Genomic DNA, 24,122 nt, shown 5'->3' with positions numbered 1-24,122 from the left:
CCTTGATGTCTAACAGCATGTGACGTTCAGCCTCTCAAACGCATTCACAGCTGTGAACTTTTAAAAATAAATTAAGTGAAACAATGTGCTGCTGATGTTGTCGTAATTTACATTTTATTCACACCTGATACATATTTACATAACACATGGATGTCAGCCATGCCTGTTTTTCAGCAAATAGCTCAAAGAAAATTAAACAAAAACCCACGCTTTCAGTCGCATAAATTACATTTAGTACAATAGATTAATCTTTTTTTAACTCCAAGTGCCTCATTTAATCTGATCTTAATCTAACAACCAGTAAAGAACATAATCTTAAATGAGAAAGTAACAGGGCCGAATGTTTGCAGGGATCAACATAAAGGCCCAAGAGTCTATTATCATGAAGATAATAAAAAACATCAGTGATCTCAGTCTTACTCACGATAAAGGCGATTAAGTCATCGAATCATCATCCCTGCAAATTATTCCCACTGTCTCAAGTGGGAAAAACCGATTTGGCAAGGCAAGGCACAAAATGATGCTAAAGGAGCTGCAGAACAGCTGGAGATCTGCAGTAAACGCTCATTAGGCTGGACATCAGAGCGATCCGAACACAGGCCCGTAGATTATGGAGCCAAAGGGATGTGGAAATCAGGACTGTCAAAGAGCAGTGGTCTGCGCGGGGGATTGGGGTCCTTTGTGGCGCTGTGTAAAAGTTTAAAGAGTCCAGTGCCGATATTCATGGGGATTCCCATTATAATACACTCAGATACACCTGTAGAAGCACAGAAAGACAGAGGAATGACTGACATTCAGTTTGGTTATTCAAAAATAGGCCTCATTATATATATATATATATATATATATATATATATATATATATATATATATATATACACACACACACACACATCCTGTTCTGTTCACACACAGTTCAGTCATTTAAAGGATAAAGCTGGAGTGGTAGGCGCTGTATTTCTTGATTTGCAGAAAGTGTTTGATACTGTAAATCATAACCTTTTGCATTAATTATTCAATTTAAATTTTTCCGAGAGTTTGTAAATTTAAATCTAATCTTTCTTCCCATTCTCAATTAGTAAAAATTGATAATTATAAATGTAATTAAAGGGTTAGTTCACTCAAAAATGAAAATTCTGTTCATAATTACTCATCTGCATGTCGTTCCACGCCCGTAAGACCTTCGTTCATCTTCAGAACACAAATTAAGATATTTTTGATAAAATCCGATGGCTCTGTGAGGCCTGCATCGACAGCAAGACAATTAACACTTTTAAATACCCAAAAAGCTACTAAAGACATATTTAAAACAGTTCATGTGACTACAGTGGTTCAACCTTAATGTTATGAAGCGATGAGAATACTTTTTGTGTGCCAAAAAAACTAAATAACGACTTTATTCAACAATATCTAGCGATGGGCGATTTCAAAACACTGCTTTGTGAAGCTTTACGAATCTTTTGTTTCGAATCAGTGGTTCGGAGTGTGTATCAAACTGCCAAAGTCACATGATTTCAGTAAACGAGGCTTCGTTATGTCATAAGTGTTTTGAAATTTCAATGGTTCACCACTGGGGGGCATGACTCTTGCAGTTTGATTCACGCTCCGAACCACTGATTCGAAACAAAAGATTTGTAAAGCTTCAAAGCTTCATGAAGCAGTGTTTTGAAATCGCCCATCACTAGATATTGTTGAATAAAGTCATTATTTTGTTTTTTTTTGGCACACAAAAAGTATTCTCATCGCTTCATAACATTAAGATAGAACCAGTAGTATAGTTCAATCTTAATGTAGTCACATGAACTGTTTTAAATGCGTCTTTAGTAGCTTTCTGGGTGTTTGAAAGTGTTAATTATCTTCCTGTCAATGGTGGCCTCACTGAGCCATCAGATTTTATCAAAAATATCTTAATTTGTGTTCTGAAGATGAACGAAGGTCTTACGGGTGTGGAACAACATGAGGGTGAGTAATTAATGACAGAATTTTCATTTTTTGGTAAACTAACCCTTTAACTACGTCTATCAACTGGTGTTCCACAAGGGTCTATATTGGGCCCAATTCTTTTTAACATCTGGCAAAGGGCTAATTTGGGTACATTTACATTCATGAATGTTGATTAATGTACATTGTCCCTATTTGAAATAAATAAATAAAGTCATTTACAGGACTGACAACCGCATTATACAACCGACTTCCCTAACCCTATACTACATGTAGTCAGTTATTATTACTCAGTACTTAAATGTATAATTACTGTAACAAGGACACCTTAAAATAAAGTAAACTAAAATGTTTGCACTGCTAAAAACAACTGCAGGGTGAATCACATTTCTACATCTAAGTATTTAACTTTTATCTTCTCTCATTAAGGTAATTAACAATAAATGATTTTTGCATTAAGGACCATTAAGATTTTCAACATTTTCAAGCACATTTCTCATTAGATGCTCATTACTGTAAATTTGTACACAGACATATTGATTTAATTCAAATTAGCATAAATTAAAGAAAGAACAAACTACTCTCATCATGTATAAATCCTTTAAAATTGAAATTATTAAAAATAAACACTAACATAAATGTTAACACTTTACAATAAGGTCCCATTATTTAATGCATTAACTAACATTAACAATAAGCAATATTTGTTAGAGTATTTATTCATTTAGTTCAAGTCAGCTCAGGTACATTAAATAATATTAACAGATATAACTTGTGATTTTAATAAAGCATTAGTTCTGATATTACCATTAACTAAGATTAATAATTGTTAGTTCATGTTAAAAACCCCCTGATTTTTTCCATGGTGTCATTATACATGTTTCTGCTCATCACTCACCGCAGACCGAGTCTTTCTGCCCGAAATACGCCGCATCAAACAGATGATCCGCCGTCTTCTCAAAGGACGCCAGCATGAGAACGCTCTCCTTCATCTTAGCCAGACCGAAGCGGGTGATGCCCAGAATCTCACCCTACGGCCCACAAGAGTCATTGAGTCGCTCTCATCCCCATCAAATCATCGTCATCATCTCACGAAACATCACTCAACATCATTATAATCCATCAGCTGCTCACCTTATAAGACATGAGATCCGCCAGCAGCATGACGTGCCTGCGGTCGATGCTCATACCGTGGTTCACCATGGTGTACTGGATCTCATTAATGATGGTCGATCTCGCTGCTTCGATGCCTAACGTCTTCTCGACCTGATGAACACAAACAGATCATCACAGGCTCTACAGACAGATGTAAAGCCCTACTGGTGAATTCTGAATTAATACATCAAAAGTTGGGCTGTACAGTCAATCAAATTATGATATGGACTACTATCTGTCAGTGTTTCACCATTTCACTACATAAATACTGACATATAATACGGACACAGAAACTCAAAGGTCTTCATGGCAACCCTTCAAAATAAAAGTTAGGTTTAACTTGAAGAAATTATTATGGAAAGATGAAGTACTATTGTACAGTAGAATGTACTTCTCTATGAAAACTTTATTTTTCTCACAATCGCTCTTCCATGTTTTCCATGCCAAAAAATAAAATGAACTGTTAAATTTTCATTTGATGACATTTCAAAATAAAATAAATTTTTATGCCTTCATTTACCAGTTTTAAAATAATAAATAAATAAATAATATATTACATTTTTTAAAAACATAAATCCTGAAAATATAATTTTTGAAAATATAAAACATTTCATATGGCCTTATTATTAATATATTATTAAATGGTTTATTTATGAATTGAATCAATTAGGCATGCTTTTTGATCATTAAAATGTAATTAAAGCAATGAAATGGAAATCAATCTTGGAAAAAATCTGGGGAAAAAAAATTAAGATTTCATAGAGCCCTAAAAATTAAGTTTCTATTAAACTTAATAAATTGTTTCATGGTTTCAATTAATTAAACAAGCTTTTTCATTGCTAAAATGTAATTTTAACCATTAAAACGGAATGCAGAAAAATTAAAATGGAAAAAACAGAATCCAGGAAAAATTAAAATGTATAAAAATAGAATAAAATGGATTTCATAAGGCCCTACAGATACGAGTAAACATCTCCAGACAATACACAAGCTGAACAATAATGTGAAGGATTCAATGTTGATTGTCACTCAAAAAACACTGCAGTGTGCAGTACTGCCTGTGTAAAGACCGATGTTTAAAACACAAAACCTTGAATGAAACATTCAAAAGAAGAAGAGAAAACTGAAGAGCTTTCCCAAATGAGACAGAGTTAGATTGGACCGTGGGCGGCCGGTACCTCATAAGTGTTGTTGGATGTTGTTCTGTTGCCGTTGACGCCGTGTGTTGCCATGACAGCCCTGAGATTGTCTCCCTCCACTAGCAGTTTGAACTTCTGTTTCCCACTCTGCTCATCAATGTGAATGACGGCACGCGCCACTTCAGGGATGCCCTGGACCACCACCTACACACACACACACACACACACACACACACACACACACACACATTATATCACATTATGATATTATTATATATACTCCAGCCACTTGGAATAAGACGACGATATTTTGAGATTATCAGCTTAAAACAGGCCCTGCGTTTACAGCCTCTCCTGGCTCGATTAGCAAATACATTATGATTAAAGATAAATGAGTAGCACTTTACAACATGGTTCAATGTGTTAACATTAGTTAACTAAATTTGAGAATATGAACTAACAATGCATATTAGTATTTAATAATCTAGATGTTAATTAAAGGGTTCACAAAAATTATTATAATGTCATTAATTACTCACCCTCATGTCGTTCCACACCTGTAAGACCTTCGTTCATCTTCAGAACTCAAATTGAGATATTTTTGTTGAAATCCGATGGCTCAGTGAGTCCTGCATAGGGAGCAATGACAATTCCTCTCTCAAGATCCATTAATGTACTAAAAACATATTTAAATCAGTTCATGTGAGTACAGTGGTTCAATATTAATATTATAAAGTGATGAGAATATTTTTGGTGCAGCAAAAAAAAAACAAAATAACGACTTATATAGTGATGGCCGATTTCAAAACACTGCTTCATGAAGCTTCAGAGCGTTATGAATCAGCGTGTCGAATCATGATTCGGATCGCGTGTCAAACCGCCAAACTGCGGAAATCACGTGACTTTGGCGCTCCGAACCGCTGATTCGACACGCTGATTCATAACGCTCCGAAGCTTCATGAGGCAGTGTTTTGAAATCATCCATCACTATATAAGTCGTTATTTTGTTTTTTTGGCGCACCAAAAATATTCTCGTCGCTTTATAACATTAATATTGAACCACTGTACTCACATGAACTGATTTAAATATGTTTTTAGTACATTAATGGATCTTGAGAGAGGAAATGTCATTGCTCCCTATGTAGGCCTCACAGAGCCATCGGATTTCAACAAAAATATGTTAATTTGTGTTCCGAAGATTAACGAAGGTCTTACGGGTGTGGAACGGCATGAGGGTGAGTAATAAATGACAGAATTGGGTGAACTAACCCTTTAACATATCAAGTGCTATTTCAGTATTATTTAAATACACTATTACAGTATTTATCAATGTTTTGATTAGCATATTGTTATTTTTTTTCCAATATTTTTCTAATTATTTTTAGATTTTAGTTTAAGTTTTAGTAATTTTATGTGCTTTTGTCATTTTTATTAGTTATTTTTAAAATATTTCTGTTTAGCTTTACATTTATTTTGGTTTTAGTTTCAGTAATTTTAGTACTTCAACTTAATTTTTTTTATCTAATATTCATATTTATTATTTCTGCTTTACTTCAATTTACAAAAATTGAAGTTTTAGTTTACAATAAGTTTATTAGTTTTTGTTTGCAATGACAACACTGTTCCACATATACTAATACATTTTTAACAATTCAAACTGTATAAATGTATTTTGAACAAATATGAAAGAACAATATATTTATAACTAAACACTACATCTGCACGATTCCGGATAACTTGAGAATCACATTTTTTTTTGTTTCAAACAGAGATCACGATTCTCCCATGATTCTGAACAGACGAAACAAAATAACATGTAGTTTACTAGAGGTTTTGACAAAATGCTAACTACTGTAGTCCATTTAAAATGTTTAATTAATTTGAATGGAGTATTTTTTTAAAAAATGGTTTGAATGAATGATTCGATGACTCGCTCGTAAATACTTCACTTGTTTCATCTCTTGAATGAATGATTCAATGACAAATACATTTTTTAACAGTCACTTGTCGCCACCAACTGGCACAACAATGTAATTGATATAATCATTATTTGAAGAACCAAGTTACTTTCAAAGGGTGATTTGCTCTATATTGCCACTACTGTAGACGTCAGTGTTTATATCCGAACTATAAACTTTTATCCCAGCACTTCTGTGATAACATGAATCATTGTAACACAGAAATAATGATACTGTGTGGTTGAAGAGACTGTTTGTAATCATGCAGCTAGCATTTTATCGTTATTCTTTCCATATACTGTTTAAGCTTTTAGTTGATTGTTTTCAAAAAGACAAAGTTGTGTCCCCGGGTGTCTCGGATCATAATTCCCTTAAAATAAACAAAATCTGATTTGCTACTTAAACTGCATTACATGGTCACTCTGTTCTCTAGATAACAGCATCAGTTAGTGAACCTCATATCACTATTATGTCAGTGCATGGAAGTTCGTTCAAGTCCAACATTGGCATCATTACAGTGTCAGCGACTGACCTTAGGAAGCTGCTGTTTGAGCGACTGCAGGACGTAGTACATGGAGCTCTTGCTGTTTTCTCTCGGAGACACACAGACCACGGCCTCTCCGTGAACCGCGATATCACCCGGCTTCACCCGCAGCTTTGACGTGCAGATGGAGTATCGTACGGTCTCTGCGTTCACCTGAACAGAACAAACATCAATACGACTCTAGAAACCTCTCTGGAGATGATGATCATCATTGTGGAAAAAAAGTGATTATTTAAAATCACTCAAGAGAGAGAAAAAAAATAATGACAATGGCAGAACTATCAATATAAACCATTGGAAATACAGAGTGAGAAGTGACAAAAAACACTGATGCTTGAAAAATCATTTTGAGTTCAAGTCTAACAGGTAATTATGATCAGATCTGCCATTACCTCCAATCTCAGAAGACGAATCCTCTCTAGGGACAGCTTCACCAGGATGAAACAATCATCAGGCAGGAAAACCTCCTCAATGTACTCAGAAATCTGACAGAAATAATAATAATACTTTTTATAGGCGCCTTTCACGACACTCAAGGTGAAAAGTGTGATTTAAAAGAGGTTACGAATGTCCAGGGTAAGTGAGTTCCACAAATGAGGGGCAGCATAACGAAAAGCCCCATACTGTTCAGACAGATGCGTGGTAAGACTAAAAAGATTGATGAAGAGGATCTGAGGGTAGGGGCAGGAATATAAATTTGAGAAAGATCCGTGAGATATGAAGGAGCTAGATTATTAAGAAAATTGTAGTTAAAGAGCAAGATTTTGAAATCAATTAGATTTTTCCCTCCGGAAGCCAGGGCAAGTGTTGAAGAACAGGAAAAATGTGCGCTATGGGAGGGGTTCTAGAAATAATTCGTGCAGCTGAATTCTGGACCAGCTGCAGTTTATGTAGGAATTTAGAAGGAAGACCAAAGAGAATGGAATTGGAATAATCTATATGCGACGTAACTAGATCATGTACAAGGATAGCAATGCTGTTTGTTGTCAGAGAAGGACGAAGACTGTTTATGTTTCATAAATGAAAATATGCAGAACAAATAGTATTACTAACGTGAGCTTCAAAAGATTGGGTGCTATCAAGGATGATACCTTTTAACCTGTGTAGATGGAAAAACTATGGATTGGTTAAGTCACTGAGAAGCTATGAGATTTTGCCAGAGTAGATTTTGAACCTATCAAGAGAATTTAAGTTTTTACCACTATTGAGTTTAAGGAAATTAGATGGAAAACTATTTTTAATTTCAGCTAAGCAGCTGGACAGAGAAAGTGGAGGAAAAACAGAAGTAGGCACAGAAGACAGGTGAAGTCAGCATAGCAGTGGAAATGAATACCATACTTCCTAAAAATATGTCCAAGGGGCAGTAAATAAAAAATAAAAGAGGGCCCAAGACTGAGCCTTGGGGAACACCAATGGTAACTCGCAATGGCTTAGACCTGAAGTTTTTGAGTTGTACGAGCTGAATGCGACCAGAAAGATACAATCTAAACCAAGACAGACAGGTGCCCATGACGCCTGTCTAGGAGGATGTTACGTGAGATTGTATCAAAGGCAACACTCAGATCGAGCAAAATGAATAAAGTCAGCTGACCAGAATCCAGTGCCATTAGCAGATCATTAGTAATTTTGACAAGTGAGGTTTCTGTGCTATGAAGTGGACGGAAGCCAGATTGAAATTTTTCAAACAAATTGTTGTCTGAACGGTAGTGAGAGACCTGTGCTGCTACACCCTTTCTAATATATTGGAAATACACCAAGTTAGAAACACTAAAAATTAGTTGGATATGCTCCCCTTTTTTCCGTTATTTTAACCGTTTTAAGTGATGAGGGAACAATACCTGAAGACAATGAAGAATGAATGATGATTAAAGAAGACAAAGAAGATAAACTAAGTGTGTTGGAAGAGGATCAGGTTGACAAGTAGGGGATTTGGATTTCTGAATAAAACATGTTATCTCATCAGCAGTAGGAAGTTTAAAGATAGAGAATGTAGACAGTGAGAATTTAGGAGAAATGGGATCTGGAGAGACACAACCAACCTTACGTACAGGTATTTGCTTTTAGCTAATAATATAGAATCCTTATATTATTGCATATGGTGAGCATACCATTTTTATGATCAGTAAGATCACTTATTAATTTGAAAAAAAAACCCAACATAATACACAAACCACCCACATACTGGCTCGTTCTAAAAACAGTGTGCTGTCTATACAGTGTCAATGAGCAAAAGTACAAAATCAAACTCGTTGCAAGGCAATTGAATTCTCCATGAAGGTTGGTATTCTGGATGTTTGCCAGGGAGTTGCTATTTCAGTCAGGGGCATTTTAATTTCATATTGACTTTCTGAACACACTCCTAACAGAAAGCATGAGAAATGTGAATAATAATGCAGGACTTAGTGAACAGCACAAGTCAAAGTCAGCGTACCTCTCCCAGTAGAGTTTTCTCAATGCGTCCTTTCACCAGCCGAGCGAAGTCTGGATCATCATCTGTATCCAGGTTGGCACTTATGATGGGCGTACTGAGACACAGAGAGACTCGTTAGGAATAAGAACTAGGGTTACTGCAGCCATTAATCATCCCTGAAGCATCAACAGCAGCAATCATGCGGACACTCCTCAACTGCACCATGAGGGTGACAGGCGGTCATCCACCTCCGCCCTGCGGAGCTGAGCTCCAGGCTTCTCCCTCTGATTGACAAATGTGTTTTTCACCTTCAGGGGTCGAGATCAAACTCTCATGAATCGATTGCACGTCAGCCGCTGGGCGTACGGTCACCAGCACGTCTATAATTTTCACAGGGTCTCTTCCAGTCTAGAACTTTTGTTTCAGAGTCGTATCGCTATTTTGTGAAGGTTATTTCAGGATTTTTTCCTGACAGGTCTGTAAGGTCGATACAAGTCCCCAGAATGTGTCTGTGAAGTTTTAGCTCAAAATACCCCACAGATCATTTATTATAGCTCGTCAAATTTGCCTCTTTTTGGGTGTGAGCAAAAACACGCCGTTTGTGTGTGTCCCTTTAAATGAGCTGCTGCTCCCGGCACCCTTTCCAGAAGAGGGCGGAGCTTTAACAGCTCACGCTTCGGTTGCTCAACAACAACAAAGCTGGAGAATCTCACGCAGCCAAAATGAGGATTGTCAGTAATGGTGTTTAGCCTTACATTGTTCAAACCGGAGTCGACACTGATGGAGAGACTCAGGAAGAAGTTACAACTTTTAGACATTTCTGAATGGTTAGTGGATAAATTTATGTAGTTGCTGTGGAGTTGATTCAACTCATCCACTAGCATGTGTCGTCATGTTAATCTTTTGTGTTGAATTGACCCTCGTTTGTGAAGCAGTCCGGCGTAAAATGACGGCATGTCAACAACACTCTACTACAACTCTTTCATTTACATTTACTCATTTGGCAGACGCTTTTATCCAAAGTGTATTAGAGTTTCTGTAGTCACCTGATATTCTTGGATGCATTGATGATCTCTTTGATTCTCGGGACTCCCAGAGTTATGTTCATGGAAGCCACTCCAGCGAAGTGAAACGTCTTGAGGGTCATCTGAGTGCCCGGCTCCCCGATGCTCTGGGCACACAGCGCTCCGACGGCAGACCCCGGCTCCATCTGTGCCCTGAGCATCATACAACATCACATTAAAACCATTTCTGTAAATCAGCCTGCTTCTCAAGTGCTGTTAATTCATCACTAGATCTTATTTGAGACATGCAAGTCATTGTATCAGCTTTATCCAGCTGGAAATGAGCCTGACAGGGTCAGTAATGGTGCAGCTCTTTCCGCCCAGATTAAGCACAGCTCATTAGATCAGCATCCGTCTATTGAACCGTATGAGCAAAATTAGAGCCGAGCGCTCATCAGAAATTACGTACAGCTGTGTTACCTCATATATTTGTCTCTGCAGGTTTCCAGAAACTTCTCCAGCTGGGTCGGAGTGATCCTGTCTAACTGGTACAGAACTTTAGGCTGTTACAGATCAGAAAACAGGCTGTCAGACACAAGCGCCCACACACACACACTTATATGAAACTGAGCTCTTACCTCTGTTGTTCCATTGTCATTGATGCCGTACTTGTCACGTGTCTTTTTGATTCTCTCCGAAATTGTTTTTATGAACTTTCTGATTTCCTACAATTTAAAAGAATTTCAAAGCATTTAGAAAGCAAACTTACATGAGCAAAATCCTTCATTTATAAGTATTCAGCTTTGCATAAAAAAGTATAAAAAAATATATATTATTGGAGTCTGTCAAGAACATCAAATATCACCTCAAAAATCAAAAGAAACAAAAAAAATTCATATGAAGAAAAATGTAAATTATTTTTTCGTGAGATTTTCATGAATATTAAGAATAATTTAGTATTTATTATACATGCCAGTGTTGTTACTGTTGACTAAAACTATTTAAAATTTGTTTTGTTAAGTGAAATAATGCTGAAATAAAAAAATATATATATTAGATGAAACATTTAGAAATGTTAATTAAAAATGCTGCCTTGGAAACAAATGGAAATAAAATAAGTTGAAGTACAAAAACTGGAATAAAAAAAAAAAAAAAAAAAAAAAAATAACATCAAAAATTAATTAAAAGGCCAAAAGCACAAAAAATTACTCAAACTCAAAATGAAAACTGAAAATATAAAAATAAAATGAATGCTGGGTTAAAAATCTTAAAACAAGCTTGATTTGAAATATGAGCCCATACATTTTTTGACACTCAGTGAGTCATAGTGCAGTGAGTCGTATTTTGAGGCATAAATACGTAAATTCACATAAACCTGCAAACCTGTAATGGCCCGGACAGCCTGTTTGACTGAAAGCGTGCATCAGGATTAGTGTGTGTAGATCAGAATCAACACGTTAACACTGGTTACTACTGTAATTCATGCTGAACTAAACTCACACCTGGCTCTCATATATAGAAATTAAACCCAAACCACACTCACACGTCATGCGTACCATACAATACCTCTAAGTACTTCTCACTGCCAGTGTCTGTCAATGCCTTTAAATGAAAGACACAGACACTGAGCAGAAACTCTTCAGTCATCAGTTTCATTTAAGTGAAACACTGACTACATAACATAAACGTTGACATTTTAAAGTGCCCCAATATGCTTTTTTCAGATATTCCCTTTCATGTAGTGTGTAATGTAGCTGTTTGTAAATGTAAAAGCTCTGCAAAGTTTCAAAGATCAGATGAAAGAAAGAAGCGTTTTTGAACTGCTGAAACGAATCATCAGTAATTCCAGTCTTCCTTCCTGCTCAAATCTATATAGGTTTGTAACTAATTTGCATAATGCCAGCCTATGATGTTCACTGGCTGCAGGTGAACAGCGACTGCTTTGCCCCACCCACAAACACTGTAGTTGTATCTGAGACTGGAAGAGTTTGGTTCGTGTTGTCGAGAAGACGCCGTTTTCTGCTGCCAAAGCAAATCCACTTTGATGAGACTGATACGGTAAAACCGACGCCATCGTTACTGTTCGTATCACTGTGTATCAAAAGCTAAAATTCAGATATGCTAATAAACATTTAGTTTCTGACCAATCACAGCAGACTGTGCCATCCAACCAATCAGAGCAGAGCAGGCTCTCGGAAAGGCGGGGTTTAGAGAGACAGAATCCTTAAACTAACCGTTTCAGATACTGTGATAAAAGTATGGAAGCTTGTTTCTGCCACGAATTTAAAAAAAATAAAAGATAATTGCGACTTTTTATCTCACAGTGCTGATGTTTTCCTCAGAATTGTGAGATATCAAGTCGCAGTTTCAAGTTATAAAGTCAGAATTACAAGATATAAACTCAATTCTGAGAAAAAGTATTTTTTCCCCTCAGAATTGGACTTTATAACTCGCAATTCTGACTTTATATCTCGCAGTTCTGACTTTATATCACGCAATTCTGACTTTATATCACGCAATTCTGACTTTATATCTCGCAATTCTGACTTTATAACTCGCAATTCTGACTTTATATCTCGCAATTCTGACTTTATAACTCGCAATTCTGACTTTATAACTCACAACTGCAAGTTTATATCACGCAATTCTGAGAAAAAAAGACAGCAATTGCCAAGAAAAAAAGTCTGAATTGTGAGATAAAAAGTCGCAATTACCAATTTTTTTTTTTTATTCAGTGGCAGAAACAAGCTTCTATAGAGAAGAGCTGATGTTCCAAGTATATTATGAGAAAATGAAAGTGTTTTTTGACCTTGGATGAATGTAAACATACTTTAGGTCTCCAAAACAAAACTAGGAAACTAACATAGCATAGTAGGGGCACTTAAACCATGTACATACTCAAAAGTTTTAAGAGTGACAACTGCATTTATATGCAACCTGGACATTGACAGCAGATTTGCAAAAAGCTTTATTTGAGGGACACTCTGTAGCTGTCACTATATACACAACACATCACACAGTGTCCTCATGTCACTTCTCATGAACACAGTAAAACCATTCATTTTCCTTTATAAGAGTTGAGTGCATCTGCACTTTGAAAGACACGTTCATCTGAAGCGCTTTGATAAACGGAGCACTCAGAGTGAAGAACGCTTCAGGGGCTTTAGGAGGACAGACAAGAACTGCATTAAATGAGAAAGAAAATGTTTTTTTCTTTGTATGTTTTGTCCCCATGTGAATGTGTCCCCATTGTTTGATAAATTGTTCAATTCCCTTATCTGTGAGGTTGGATGGTCAATTCATAGATTTGGGATGTGGGTAAAATCAGCTGTGGATCATAGTAATCATGTTAATCTGGGTAAATTACCATGAGATCACAAGCTTAATGAGATAAAGGAACAATTCACCTCAAAATGTGCATTGTGTCATCTTTTTCTCACCCTCATGACATTTCATTTCTTGTGTGAAACACAGGTCGTCAGGCAGAACGTTCCTGATGGTCTTTTCCAACACAATGAAAGCATCAGTGACCTTTTTGATTTCAAGACAATCTTAAGTTCTTACCCATGACACATTAGGACACAACCCTATGAATGAACTTAAATACAGAATCGAATCATTAATCAAAATCGAATTGAATCGCATTATGAATCGTATCATGAATCGTACCAAATCATTCTGATTTGGCAAAAATCTTTCCTGAAACAAAAACCTATGAATTGTGAATCAATCGATTCGCTGTCTACCTAAAGATTCACACCCAATAGGAGAGCCAATATGTTAAATTATAATATATTTTTGGGGGGTTATCATCATCATCTCACAAATTTCTGAGCATTTTCTACCCAATAAAATGTAGAAATAAAATATGTTTTAAAAAAAATTATATTCATCATAAATTTCCAGGTCTATAAATAAAAATTTGTTCATATATCCAGGTTTTCCAAGGCAGTGGGAATCCTGGTTCATCAATAAAAAAAATATAGAAGTTGAGGCCAAATGCCAATAAATAAATAATAATAATAATAATAATAATGTCAGCTTACATCTTGATTTTTGGCCTTTCAGATTATTTTAAAGCTTATTTTATGCCATCATGCGGCCCGCTAAAGTCTAAAGTCAATTGCAGTCCTCACACAAAGCATAATATGAATATGTTTTATACTTTAAATGGCACCTTTTTAGTGATTTTTGGAGCTTGACATCTCCTGGTCACTTTCTGATTTCATTGTATGGAAAAGAGCAGCATGAACATTCAGCTAAGCGTCTACTTTTTGTGTTCTACTGAAGAAATCACGTCTACTGGTCTGGAACGACATGAGGGAGAGTAAAAGATAAATTTCTGTAGACAAAAGTGCAGGGGCTCACCTCCAGAAATGTGTCTTTACAGCACAGGAAGTCTTTTCTCTTCATGATGGAGTCGGTGGTCAAAACCAGCTCGTTTCTGCTCAGCGCAGGCTCACCTGGACAGCCGAACACCGCCTGAGAAAACAAACCTCAGCATCAGCGCTCAACAAGAATAAACACTGCCTCTAATGCTCAGATTCAGAGCGGCAAGAGAGAAAATGCGTGCAAAGTGCCCTTCAGCGTTCCCGCAGAGAGTGTTTCTATATCCCAGCATCCTCCAGCACCATTTCAACCAATTAGACTCCACAGAAAGCGGTAATCAGAATGTGAATGGGGATGAAAATAAGCCAGCAGTGATTGTAACTGATGGCGGATCACAACTCTATCATTTCATAAATGTCAGCTCACATTTGAGAAGAGACGCCACAATTCCCAGAATCCACAAGCAGAACAGCATGAAACAGGACAAACTAGACTTTAATTTCTCTGAAGAAAATGATGTGATAAATGAAGTAAATACAAAAAATGAATTAAATTCTTATATTGTAAAAATTCTGTTTTATGAATTCAATTGATTAGACATGTTTTTCATTATTAAAATGTGATTAATCCATTAAAACAGAATCCAGACAAATAAATACAATGGATTTCATAAGGAATAGCTGAACCACAAAAAAAATACAATTCTGTCAGAGCCACATCAAGTTTATGACATAATGGCAAACATCACTGCTGTATCATCTGACCAGCCAATTTGAATATGCATAATTGTAAATTACATTTTGATGCTGTAGAAGAGTACAAAAATTTCATTGAACAACTACTTAAACTTGGTCAATTTGAATTCTGAGGTAAGATTGTATGAACTCATTTAATAAACAAGTTTGTGTGCATGTTTACATGATGAACATGTTTTAGTACACACAGAGATGTGTTTAGCTGTATATGCAAAAATTTTGTATCTTACAGGCGTTTCGTCCAGACGGATCCGACGTTTTGGGAGCCTGAAACCGCTATTTTTTTTAAACCGGGTCTCAGAGTGGATAAATCTGAAAATGACACCCTTGAGTTTTCGTGTGTACAGCCAATCCGTATATTTTCTGAAATGATAATGTCATCACCCGCGCGTCTCGACCCCAGTCATGTAACAGCAACAACAACAACAGCGGACTACATGCTTGAGTTCGTGCCGCAGAAAGTACCGAGGCTATTAGCTTTACTAAAATAAAGCTTTATTTCTAAGCTTTACTAATGTTTGCATAGGTTTATGCGCATGCTCCAAGTCTTATTCTCTGTTCTCTGTGGCAGAATTACAGCGCCACATACCGATCTGGCATGTATACTACATCGTTTTGAGTCGGTTTCAGTGGTTTCGTGCGTACGCAGAGAAAAAAAAAAAAAAAAAAAAGATTGGATAGGGAACGCTCTGGCTTCGTGTGGATGTGGCCTTAGCTTGGTCGTTCACACCTCTGAGTTGAAATGGGCATGTAAAGCAGTGGAAAAGTGGGAGAGTAAAGGGTGGGAAAAAGGGAGACAACAACGAATAAAACAGACCTGCAACACACTCATTATACAGACAAATGAAGATTAAATATGACCATGGAGAAAAACAACAACAAAAAAGGGCAGTTGAGTTGAGGGCACCTTGAATGAGGGAGAAATGCGGAAGAACATTTAAAAGGTCTAATAATATTTTTGTTACATTTACGAGCACTAAAGTCTCTGAACAAACGACACGCGTCAGTTTAACACAGAATAAAAGCATAGTTACTTTTTGTCCATTGTTCAAACCATTGTTTGTGTATTAGAATAATTCCTCATGTCATCGCATTTATGATCAGACGTACGGCTGTGTCAGTGTCCTTATTTGCACATGCATTTCATTTGAAGAGGTGATTAAATATATGCGCATACACTGTACTGGTTCATGTTTAGAGCACTAGAGTATGTGAAATATGTCCATAAAAACTTAAAAACATGCTTACTCCAGTCCGTATATGATCTTTGATATGTGTTGTGAGCGTTGTTAAACTCATCGTGGCGTTCTGCGCTGAAAACGCTCTCATGTTGTTTGAATTCTCCGCTGTAATGCGATCTCATGCTTAATACAGCGCAGTGATTGGCTTAAAAGAGTTCACTGTCATGAATAAATGCAGAGAATCACTCAGAACCGGATGACGTAGATTCGTGCCTCTCCAGCCCCAGCAGCCAATCACACACTCCGGAGGCACGCTTCTACGTCAGATTCCCGTGACGTTACTTCGATTTTGTTTTTCAACCCGGAAGAACGAAATTGCTCAGAAAAACAACCATTTCCACTTAAATTTAGTTTAGATTGATGAGTGCTTTTAGTGATGTGCAGCATGTACATATCTGTTCACATCTCAAAAAATGTGTTTTGGAGTTTCATGACCCTTTAAGAATACTCTTTTGACATACTCTGATGTTGTCGAGGACTCTTTTGAACTCCAGCGGCTCGTCTTTTCCCTCCATGGCCGCGGGATCGAGTCCGTCTCCGCCGTAGATGAACTGTATGATGTCACCGGTGGAGCTGCGCACCGTCAGATCGTACTGAGAGCACAAGTCCTCCAGAGACTTCACCAGACGCCTCTGTATGACACAAACACGATTAATATGCATAAGTGCATAAATAAACCACTTACTAAGTGCATCATTATCCACCTTATTTTGCAACGTGGAAGTATGCTATTTACTGTGAATGTGCAAGACTTCTAATTCATTAGCTGCTATAGGTAATTACTAAAAGAATAACAAAATGGTTAAACTGATTGTGCTACAAACCAGTGCGTTTATAATTATGCCAATGCATTAAAATAATGTGGTTAGAAATACCAGTTTGCAACATTACAGCTAAAAAAAAAATAACCGGAAGCAGATGACACTGGAAGCCATTCAATTTACAAATGGCCGCACACACTCTTGTTACAAATAAGGTGAATAAAGGAGGCAAACGGAGACGCGTGCATCTGCCGTCGGACCTGCATGTATCCCGTCTCTGCTGTTTTTACGGCGGTGTCGACCAGACCTTCTCTACCAGCCATAGTGTGAAAGAAGAACTCAGTGGGGGTCAGACCAGAATAAAAGCTGTCTGCCACAAAGCCCTTCGCAGCAGGGAGCTGAAACATAAAAGAACAATCACACAAACATGTTTCTTTTATTCCACGCAGCCTTTGGTTTGTCTCTTCTTTAACCTCAGAAGCGTTTCCTCCAACCCAACAGAATCATAAAGCATGCTGAAACATTCATCACATGTCCTGGATCGACCTTCAAGCGAATTTTGGTACACTGTGTGATGTTACGGACATGAAAAGGATTCAGTTTTTGGACAAAAAGGTACATAAACTTTGGAATTGATAAAGCAAAGTTTGCTAGCAGTCAATTAAATAAAGACACATGCATTATTTACCTCTTCAAAATAGGGAAAAACTAATTGTAAAGTTATTAAAGTTCAAAGCTACTAAAATCTATCCTGTGCACCACAATGACTGGCTTTTTTATTACAAAAAGCATTTATTTGAAATCATCCCAGTGGAATAAGAACAAAAATTGCTGTAATTAAAGAATCACTCATGCATGCTGAGAGAAAGTGATAAACGCAAAAGAAGTGGTTCGCTCTTACTTTGGAGTGCTTTTCAAAGTGAGGCAGCGAACGGTTCTCAAATCCATCAGGAACACGAGAGCCGCTGATGGCCTGCTGCCCGACGCAAGCGATCATCTGTGAGATGTTAATGAATGAACCTGGAGAGGCAGAGATTATTTCAGAGTTATGCTCTAATCATACGTTTCTCACAGGTGTTACGAATACTGAATTTCTTGATTGATTCACATTCTGTCAGAGTAACTGTACAGACTTCAGTCAGGGTAGAGATTGATTTTAATCTGACACAAAGGAAATAAGGCTGTGATGTAGAGTTCATGGGGGAAGTTTATTTATATATTAGGGCTGTAAAGCTATTAAAATTTTTCATCTAATTAATTACACGATATATGGCAATTAATGAACCTAATTCATCGAACATCCAATTTGGCTGAGAAATTACCCCCAAAAGATCATTTAAAGTCACTATTGTGTTAAATGAGAAAAGCATCAAATATACATTACAAAAAAGTAGCTTTTGATTCACCATAGAATTTATTACACAAAATTTTAGGTTTCAACGGCCATAAGGGTAAGTAAATGACAGATTTTTCATTTTTGGGTGAACTATACCTTTAATTTTTTTTATTAAAAGGCACAATATGTAAGATTTTTGGATTAAAATATTCAAAAGCCACTAGAACAATGTTATATTTTGTTGACTTGTGTACTTGCATTATCCCAAATGTTTCCAAGTTGTTTACATCCAGAGAAATATGCAATTTTAACCAGGACACGGTGCCTGTCAATGACATCATACCGCGTTACCCTCAATTTCCGGTTTTATTTTGTAGAAACCATGGAAACACCAAAGTCGCTTTAATATATAATGTGTTCTATTGGACAGGTATGCAACTGTTTGGATACATTCATCGATAGAAAACTAATCATGTTATATAGCTCAACACAGCAAGTCTTGTTGTATAAATCTCGTTTTTTACCACGAGTACCATGTTTTACCATGGCTAATTTCGATCTCGCTTACTGCAGTGTGCAACAAGTGTCTCATAGCAGCCACCGAGCGAACGCAGAGTAGCACTATAACAACTTTCAACACACAAATGTATTTAAAATATGATAAAACAGCACTGTGTTACCCCACATACGCTTGACCGAAAGAAGCAGAAGCGGTCATCTGCGGCATAATAAAAGCTCCGCTGCTCTCGAGCCGTGTGTCGCACTCGTCTCTCATTAGCAAATCGCTCCAGCTGCCTCGATCCGCTTCAGCAGCTTTTAGCCATACCCTGCTTCATACTATAGTAATGTTAATAAATCTTTAATACATTAGCTCATCCATGAATATGATTTCTGCCCGAGTCCCGTCGGATTCTTTGCACCGGCTGTAGATGTGAGGACAACACCTCCCATGATTCCGCGAAATCAAGGCGTCATCAAGCTACTCCTTTGTTTTGAATAGCTGCGAAAACTACATATTGTGCCTTTAATACGGATAATTAGGTTTAATGAATACTGTAAATAAGAAACTAAAACTACCAATAGGTGGCAGTAAATGTCTAAATTAGAGATGCACCAATGTATCGGCCAACAAAAGCTATTATTATCACTATCGGCCATCGTCAATCAAAAGGGTGCGGAAAAACGTGTTCAGACTGCAACTCATACATACTGTGTGTGAAGAAAAATCACTTGTGTGTTGAATTTCTTCTTCTTGGCAGTTTGGCAGCTTTTGTGTTGAATTTTAATGCATTAACAGTTTAAAAATAGTGACGCTAAAGCAGGCTCTTTTTGACCCTGTGAATCACCCTTATTTCAAGCCAGGGTTGCCAGGTCTGCGTTTTTATTTGTAACGCCTCCCATCCAATAATCGCAAAAGGCCATTTTATCACGAAATTCAAACAATAAATGGCGTTTTGACGCTCTTAAATGTGACAGTCAGATCGCTGTAATGCCTCAGTTCAGGCGGCAACTCGGAGCGCGAGTCTTTTCTTCCTCTTCAATACAAGTTATCTCTCGAAAAACATGCATGATCATCAGAGGTATGTTGAAAGATATAGCCTAGTACAACTTGCCAGAATGTATCACGTCTCATGTAATCACTTTATTTGTGCTTCAACCGCGGAAAGACGTCAATAAAACAGCTTGTGAACAATATGTCACATGTCAAATTTACCTCAGGAATGTTTTCCAATGTTCTCAGTTCCTTAGCTATCTATATATATAAAAAAACACTAGAGAGGAGCTTATTTACGATTAATTAGGTTTGAGTAAATTTGCCATGAAGACAACAAGTGCTTATGAAAACTACCTTATGTGATACTAAGTTTTATACAAACATTTCAGTTTTTATTTGAGTGTAATTAGTATATCTGAAAATAAACAGCAGCTGAATATAAAACTTCTATTGTTAATTGTAACCTCTAATATTGTAGTGTACCAAATGAGAGGATTCCCTGTATAGTTTGCAACATTATTTGGGAGAGACTTTTTTTCCTTAAGAAAAAACAAACTATCGGTATCGGCCGATATCATTCTGAATAATCGGCTATCGGTGCACCTCTAGTCTAAATGAGTAAGGCCTAGAGAAAGGTATGGCACATTGCATGTCTATGCCTCAAATCTTTAATTAGGATATAAATTAAATATGATATCTACTCTAAGTTGCACTAGGGAGGTTCTGATGGTACCTTTCGATCCACACAGAGCCATAATCAACGGACTGTTGCTTTTGTCCAGTTCTCTCAAACACGCACTGCCAGCGTGATCTCTGATGACAGACAGCTCCTTCAGGATTAACGCCTGGACATACACATATACATCACACAGAGATAATCAGCAGAGAAACACAGCTCTAATGTGTGTGTTCGTGCATCTGTGTAACACCACAATGACTCATTTTCTCTCTCTCACCTCCAGCGTTTCCTCAGCGGTGCAGCCCGGCTGCTGCTGTAATCTGCCTGTCTTCAGGGCTTCGATATATTCATCACATTTCTTATATCCATCGTCCAGTAGTTCCTGTTTGGCCTTCAAGAGTCCTTGTCCAGGCGTCACGTCTCCGATACCAATAGAGAAGCCTCGATTTGCTTCAACACAGAAATCATGAAAACATCACGCACATCATGACTTTAACCAGACACACACAGAAACACACACTGAAGACTCACAGAGGTACACGGGAGCCAGACGGGCCAGACGTGACATGGCATCCGCGGCCTCCTGCTGACCCCAGTCTCGCAATAGGATGTAGAAGATGTTGTTCTTGGATCCGGATCCCAGAGTTCCTTTATCCATACTGCCGCACATCAGCTCACTGTTCTGGATCACCACAACTGCACGAACACATACGGGTTACAGCTTTAAAGTTCTCTTATATTAGAAGGGTTTCGCATTTTTTTCAGCAAATGTAGGGCCCTTTGAAATCGGTTTTATTTTTACCCCAAATGTCTAATTAATTGAAATCATGAAACTTACACAATTTAACAAATGTAATCATAGATGATTTTTCTAGTGCCTTGCGTGACTTAAAAGTGCTGTCGGGTGACTCACATGAATCATTGGAACACAGATCCTCCCCTTTACCGCAGTACTGTTTGCCTTTGGTGCGCAGGTTGGCCTTCACTGGACAGCTTTTACTGGGCTTGAGTATCAGACTAAAGATCTGCTTCCCCGTCCACAGCCTGATCGGCTAAAACAAAACACAGAAGTCAACTTCATTACACTTTAAAATAATATGTGCACAAACTCCTAAAAAAAAAAAAAAAAAAAAATGAAGTGCTTAACCTTGAGGAAAAGTTTTGTATCTACCTTAAAAGGTCAAAGTAACCCCCACACAGAGACAAAATCAATTCAAAAAAAAAAAAAAAAGAAAAAAAAAAAGAAGTGTCTCTCCAATAAAGAACTTTTCTTTTTTCTAAAATGGCTCCGAAAAAAAAAAAAAAAAAAAAAAAAAAAAAAAAAAAAAAAAAGCATGTACAGCCTTTACAAGGAAAGAATCAGCACTGGAGGGGCAATTTTGTCATTTTCCTTCAACAGAGCATCAATTTTACCTTTATGACAGACAGAAAGAGAGGGCGGGCGGGTGAGAGAGGATCATTCAATCACCTTGAGAATAGCAGGATGAGGGAGGGAGATCTTGATTTTCTCGTCTTTCCCCACCAGGATGGAAGCAACGATCTGACAGGCTTTGGTTCGGTCGAAGAAAGTGTCTTTGAGCGTGAGCAGGTAGGCACCTGTTACATGATACAAAAAAACCCCCTGAATATAAGCAGTTTAACAGCGCCATCTTCAGGCGAGACATCAGAGAACATCAGATGCTTGATATCTGATTGGCTCAGGTGGAAAAGGCAGAACTCACCTGTCAGGAAGTCCTGAATGGCTGCGATCAGCGGCTCACCGTTTCTGGGAGTGACCAGATTTGCCTTTGTCTATGTGAAGAACACAGGAAGAGGGGTTTATTTTATTAGCAAATACTGTACTCTGAGGGCGGTTTAGTTTCTCTTTCTCACCCCCATGAGGATGAGAGCTTCAGCTTTAGCTTCTTCTGTCTGCGGCAGGTGAAGGTTCATCTCGTCTCCGTCAAAGTCAGCATTGTACGGCGTGCACACGCACTCGTTGAAACGGAATGTCCGATGAGGTTTCACGCGCGCCTGAAACAGAAGAACGATTTCACACATTGATTCGATTTCAATTTTTAAGCCCTTGATTCAATTCAATATCAATATTGCTTATTAATGACTTATTACAGCGATCTGTCGTGCCACATTTAAGAGTGCCAAAACCACATTTATTATTTGTTTAAAATACTAAAACACTGTTTCATATCAAAAGTAAAAGCACAAACTTTATTGCGATTATTGGATGAGATGCATGCTATAAATGTTTAGTGAAGTTTTGTTCACACATCAACTGAAAATAGCATAGACTAAAATACTGATTTCGGATTTTAAGAATCAATATCGAATCAAATCTGATTCATCAATACTGTCAACCCACTTTTTTCATGTCATCTTTAAAATGCTGATTTGCATCCACAAACGCCCCCAAAGAGTTTCACTGAAGAATTGAGGAATAATAACTCACAATATGAGCCATGATACTGAGTTTGTGCAGAGACGGCTGCCGGTTAAACAGCACAATGTCGCCATCAATCATGTGTCTCTCAACCACGTCACCGTACTTCAGCTCTTGAGCCATCTTCTCTCGGTTACCGTACTTCAAGAACCTGAAGCAAATAGCCACAACATTCAGACGATGAACAAATGATGAAGGAAGAGTGCATGGAAGAATGAAAAACTTTCTTTGAGAAGTTTTAAAGAATGTATGAATAATGAAAGCGGATGGTGATTTATACCATCATCTACCGATGATGCTATAATCCAATATTTTGGAGCTGCAGCAGAATGCATCACTATTTTATTGTTTTGTTCGTAGCTGTGCTTTTATGATGCTTTGTAATAAAGTCAAATAGGTTTATGATCACATAATTAAGAGTAAATGATGACAGAACATTCATTTTTGGATGATTTTGAGCAGAGAGAGTGTGTATTTGACCTCTTCATCTGCATGTGTCTCTGTTGAATGAAGTTTGCTCCTGGGTGAAGATCAGGACCGTTACGCACTAGCTTCCTCATCAGCTCAATGTTGGCTTTATTTACCTGAAAGAAAACACACACATCAACTTTAAAACATAAAAAATTATATACTTGCACCAATTAGTCATGAAATAACCAACTACTGACCCATCAATCATCCATTGCATTATAACCAGGGTTTGTTTAGAGCGTACGAACCGGAATGCATATGATATGCAAGTTATTCATACAATTTTTCTTCCATGTTTTTATTTTAACAGTAAGCCTCTGACCTTCTCTGGGTAGGTGAGGATTTTGGCGACGTGCACAGGTACAGCGACCTCATCGATCCTCAGATTTGGGTCAGGAGAGATGACCGTTCTGCCTGAGAAATCCACTCTCTTTCCAGACAGGTTACCACGAAACCGCCCTGAAAAT

The 24,122-nt window shown here is 37.4% G+C and overlaps 1 protein-coding gene across 1 annotated transcript in view; it reads right to left on the bottom strand.

The window, feature by feature from the left end:
• Positions 1-92: 92 nt before the first annotated feature.
• The window catches only part of polr3a (polymerase (RNA) III (DNA directed) polypeptide A), a 30,166-nt gene continuing 6,136 nt past the window's right edge, over positions 93-24,122 (bottom strand). Inside the window, exons 8-31 of the mRNA XM_051915021.1 lie at positions 23,978-24,114; positions 23,665-23,768; positions 23,194-23,335; positions 22,620-22,760; positions 22,469-22,538; positions 22,216-22,343; positions 21,661-21,799; positions 21,279-21,443; positions 21,025-21,197; positions 20,802-20,913; positions 18,139-18,257; positions 17,498-17,635; positions 16,938-17,108; positions 14,520-14,633; positions 10,790-10,876; positions 10,632-10,714; positions 10,194-10,364; positions 9,169-9,262; positions 7,130-7,222; positions 6,726-6,890; positions 4,275-4,439; positions 3,076-3,207; positions 2,840-2,972; positions 93-757 (exon numbers count right to left, since the gene is read on the bottom strand). Of these exons, the coding sequence (XP_051770981.1) occupies positions 609-757; positions 2,840-2,972; positions 3,076-3,207; positions 4,275-4,439; positions 6,726-6,890; positions 7,130-7,222; positions 9,169-9,262; positions 10,194-10,364; positions 10,632-10,714; positions 10,790-10,876; positions 14,520-14,633; positions 16,938-17,108; positions 17,498-17,635; positions 18,139-18,257; positions 20,802-20,913; positions 21,025-21,197; positions 21,279-21,443; positions 21,661-21,799; positions 22,216-22,343; positions 22,469-22,538; positions 22,620-22,760; positions 23,194-23,335; positions 23,665-23,768; positions 23,978-24,114 (3,125 nt within the window). The 3' untranslated portion in view covers positions 93-608. The remainder of the gene's footprint in view (positions 758-2,839; positions 2,973-3,075; positions 3,208-4,274; positions 4,440-6,725; positions 6,891-7,129; positions 7,223-9,168; positions 9,263-10,193; positions 10,365-10,631; positions 10,715-10,789; positions 10,877-14,519; positions 14,634-16,937; positions 17,109-17,497; positions 17,636-18,138; positions 18,258-20,801; positions 20,914-21,024; positions 21,198-21,278; positions 21,444-21,660; positions 21,800-22,215; positions 22,344-22,468; positions 22,539-22,619; positions 22,761-23,193; positions 23,336-23,664; positions 23,769-23,977; positions 24,115-24,122) is intronic.

Source organism: Ctenopharyngodon idella, chromosome 12, assembly GCF_019924925.1.
Source record: "Ctenopharyngodon idella isolate HZGC_01 chromosome 12, HZGC01, whole genome shotgun sequence".
Classification (NCBI taxonomy): Eukaryota; Metazoa; Chordata; class Actinopteri; order Cypriniformes; family Xenocyprididae; genus Ctenopharyngodon; species Ctenopharyngodon idella.
Note: the sequence above shows the minus strand (reverse complement) of the source record. Positions and strands in the feature narration are given on the sequence as shown.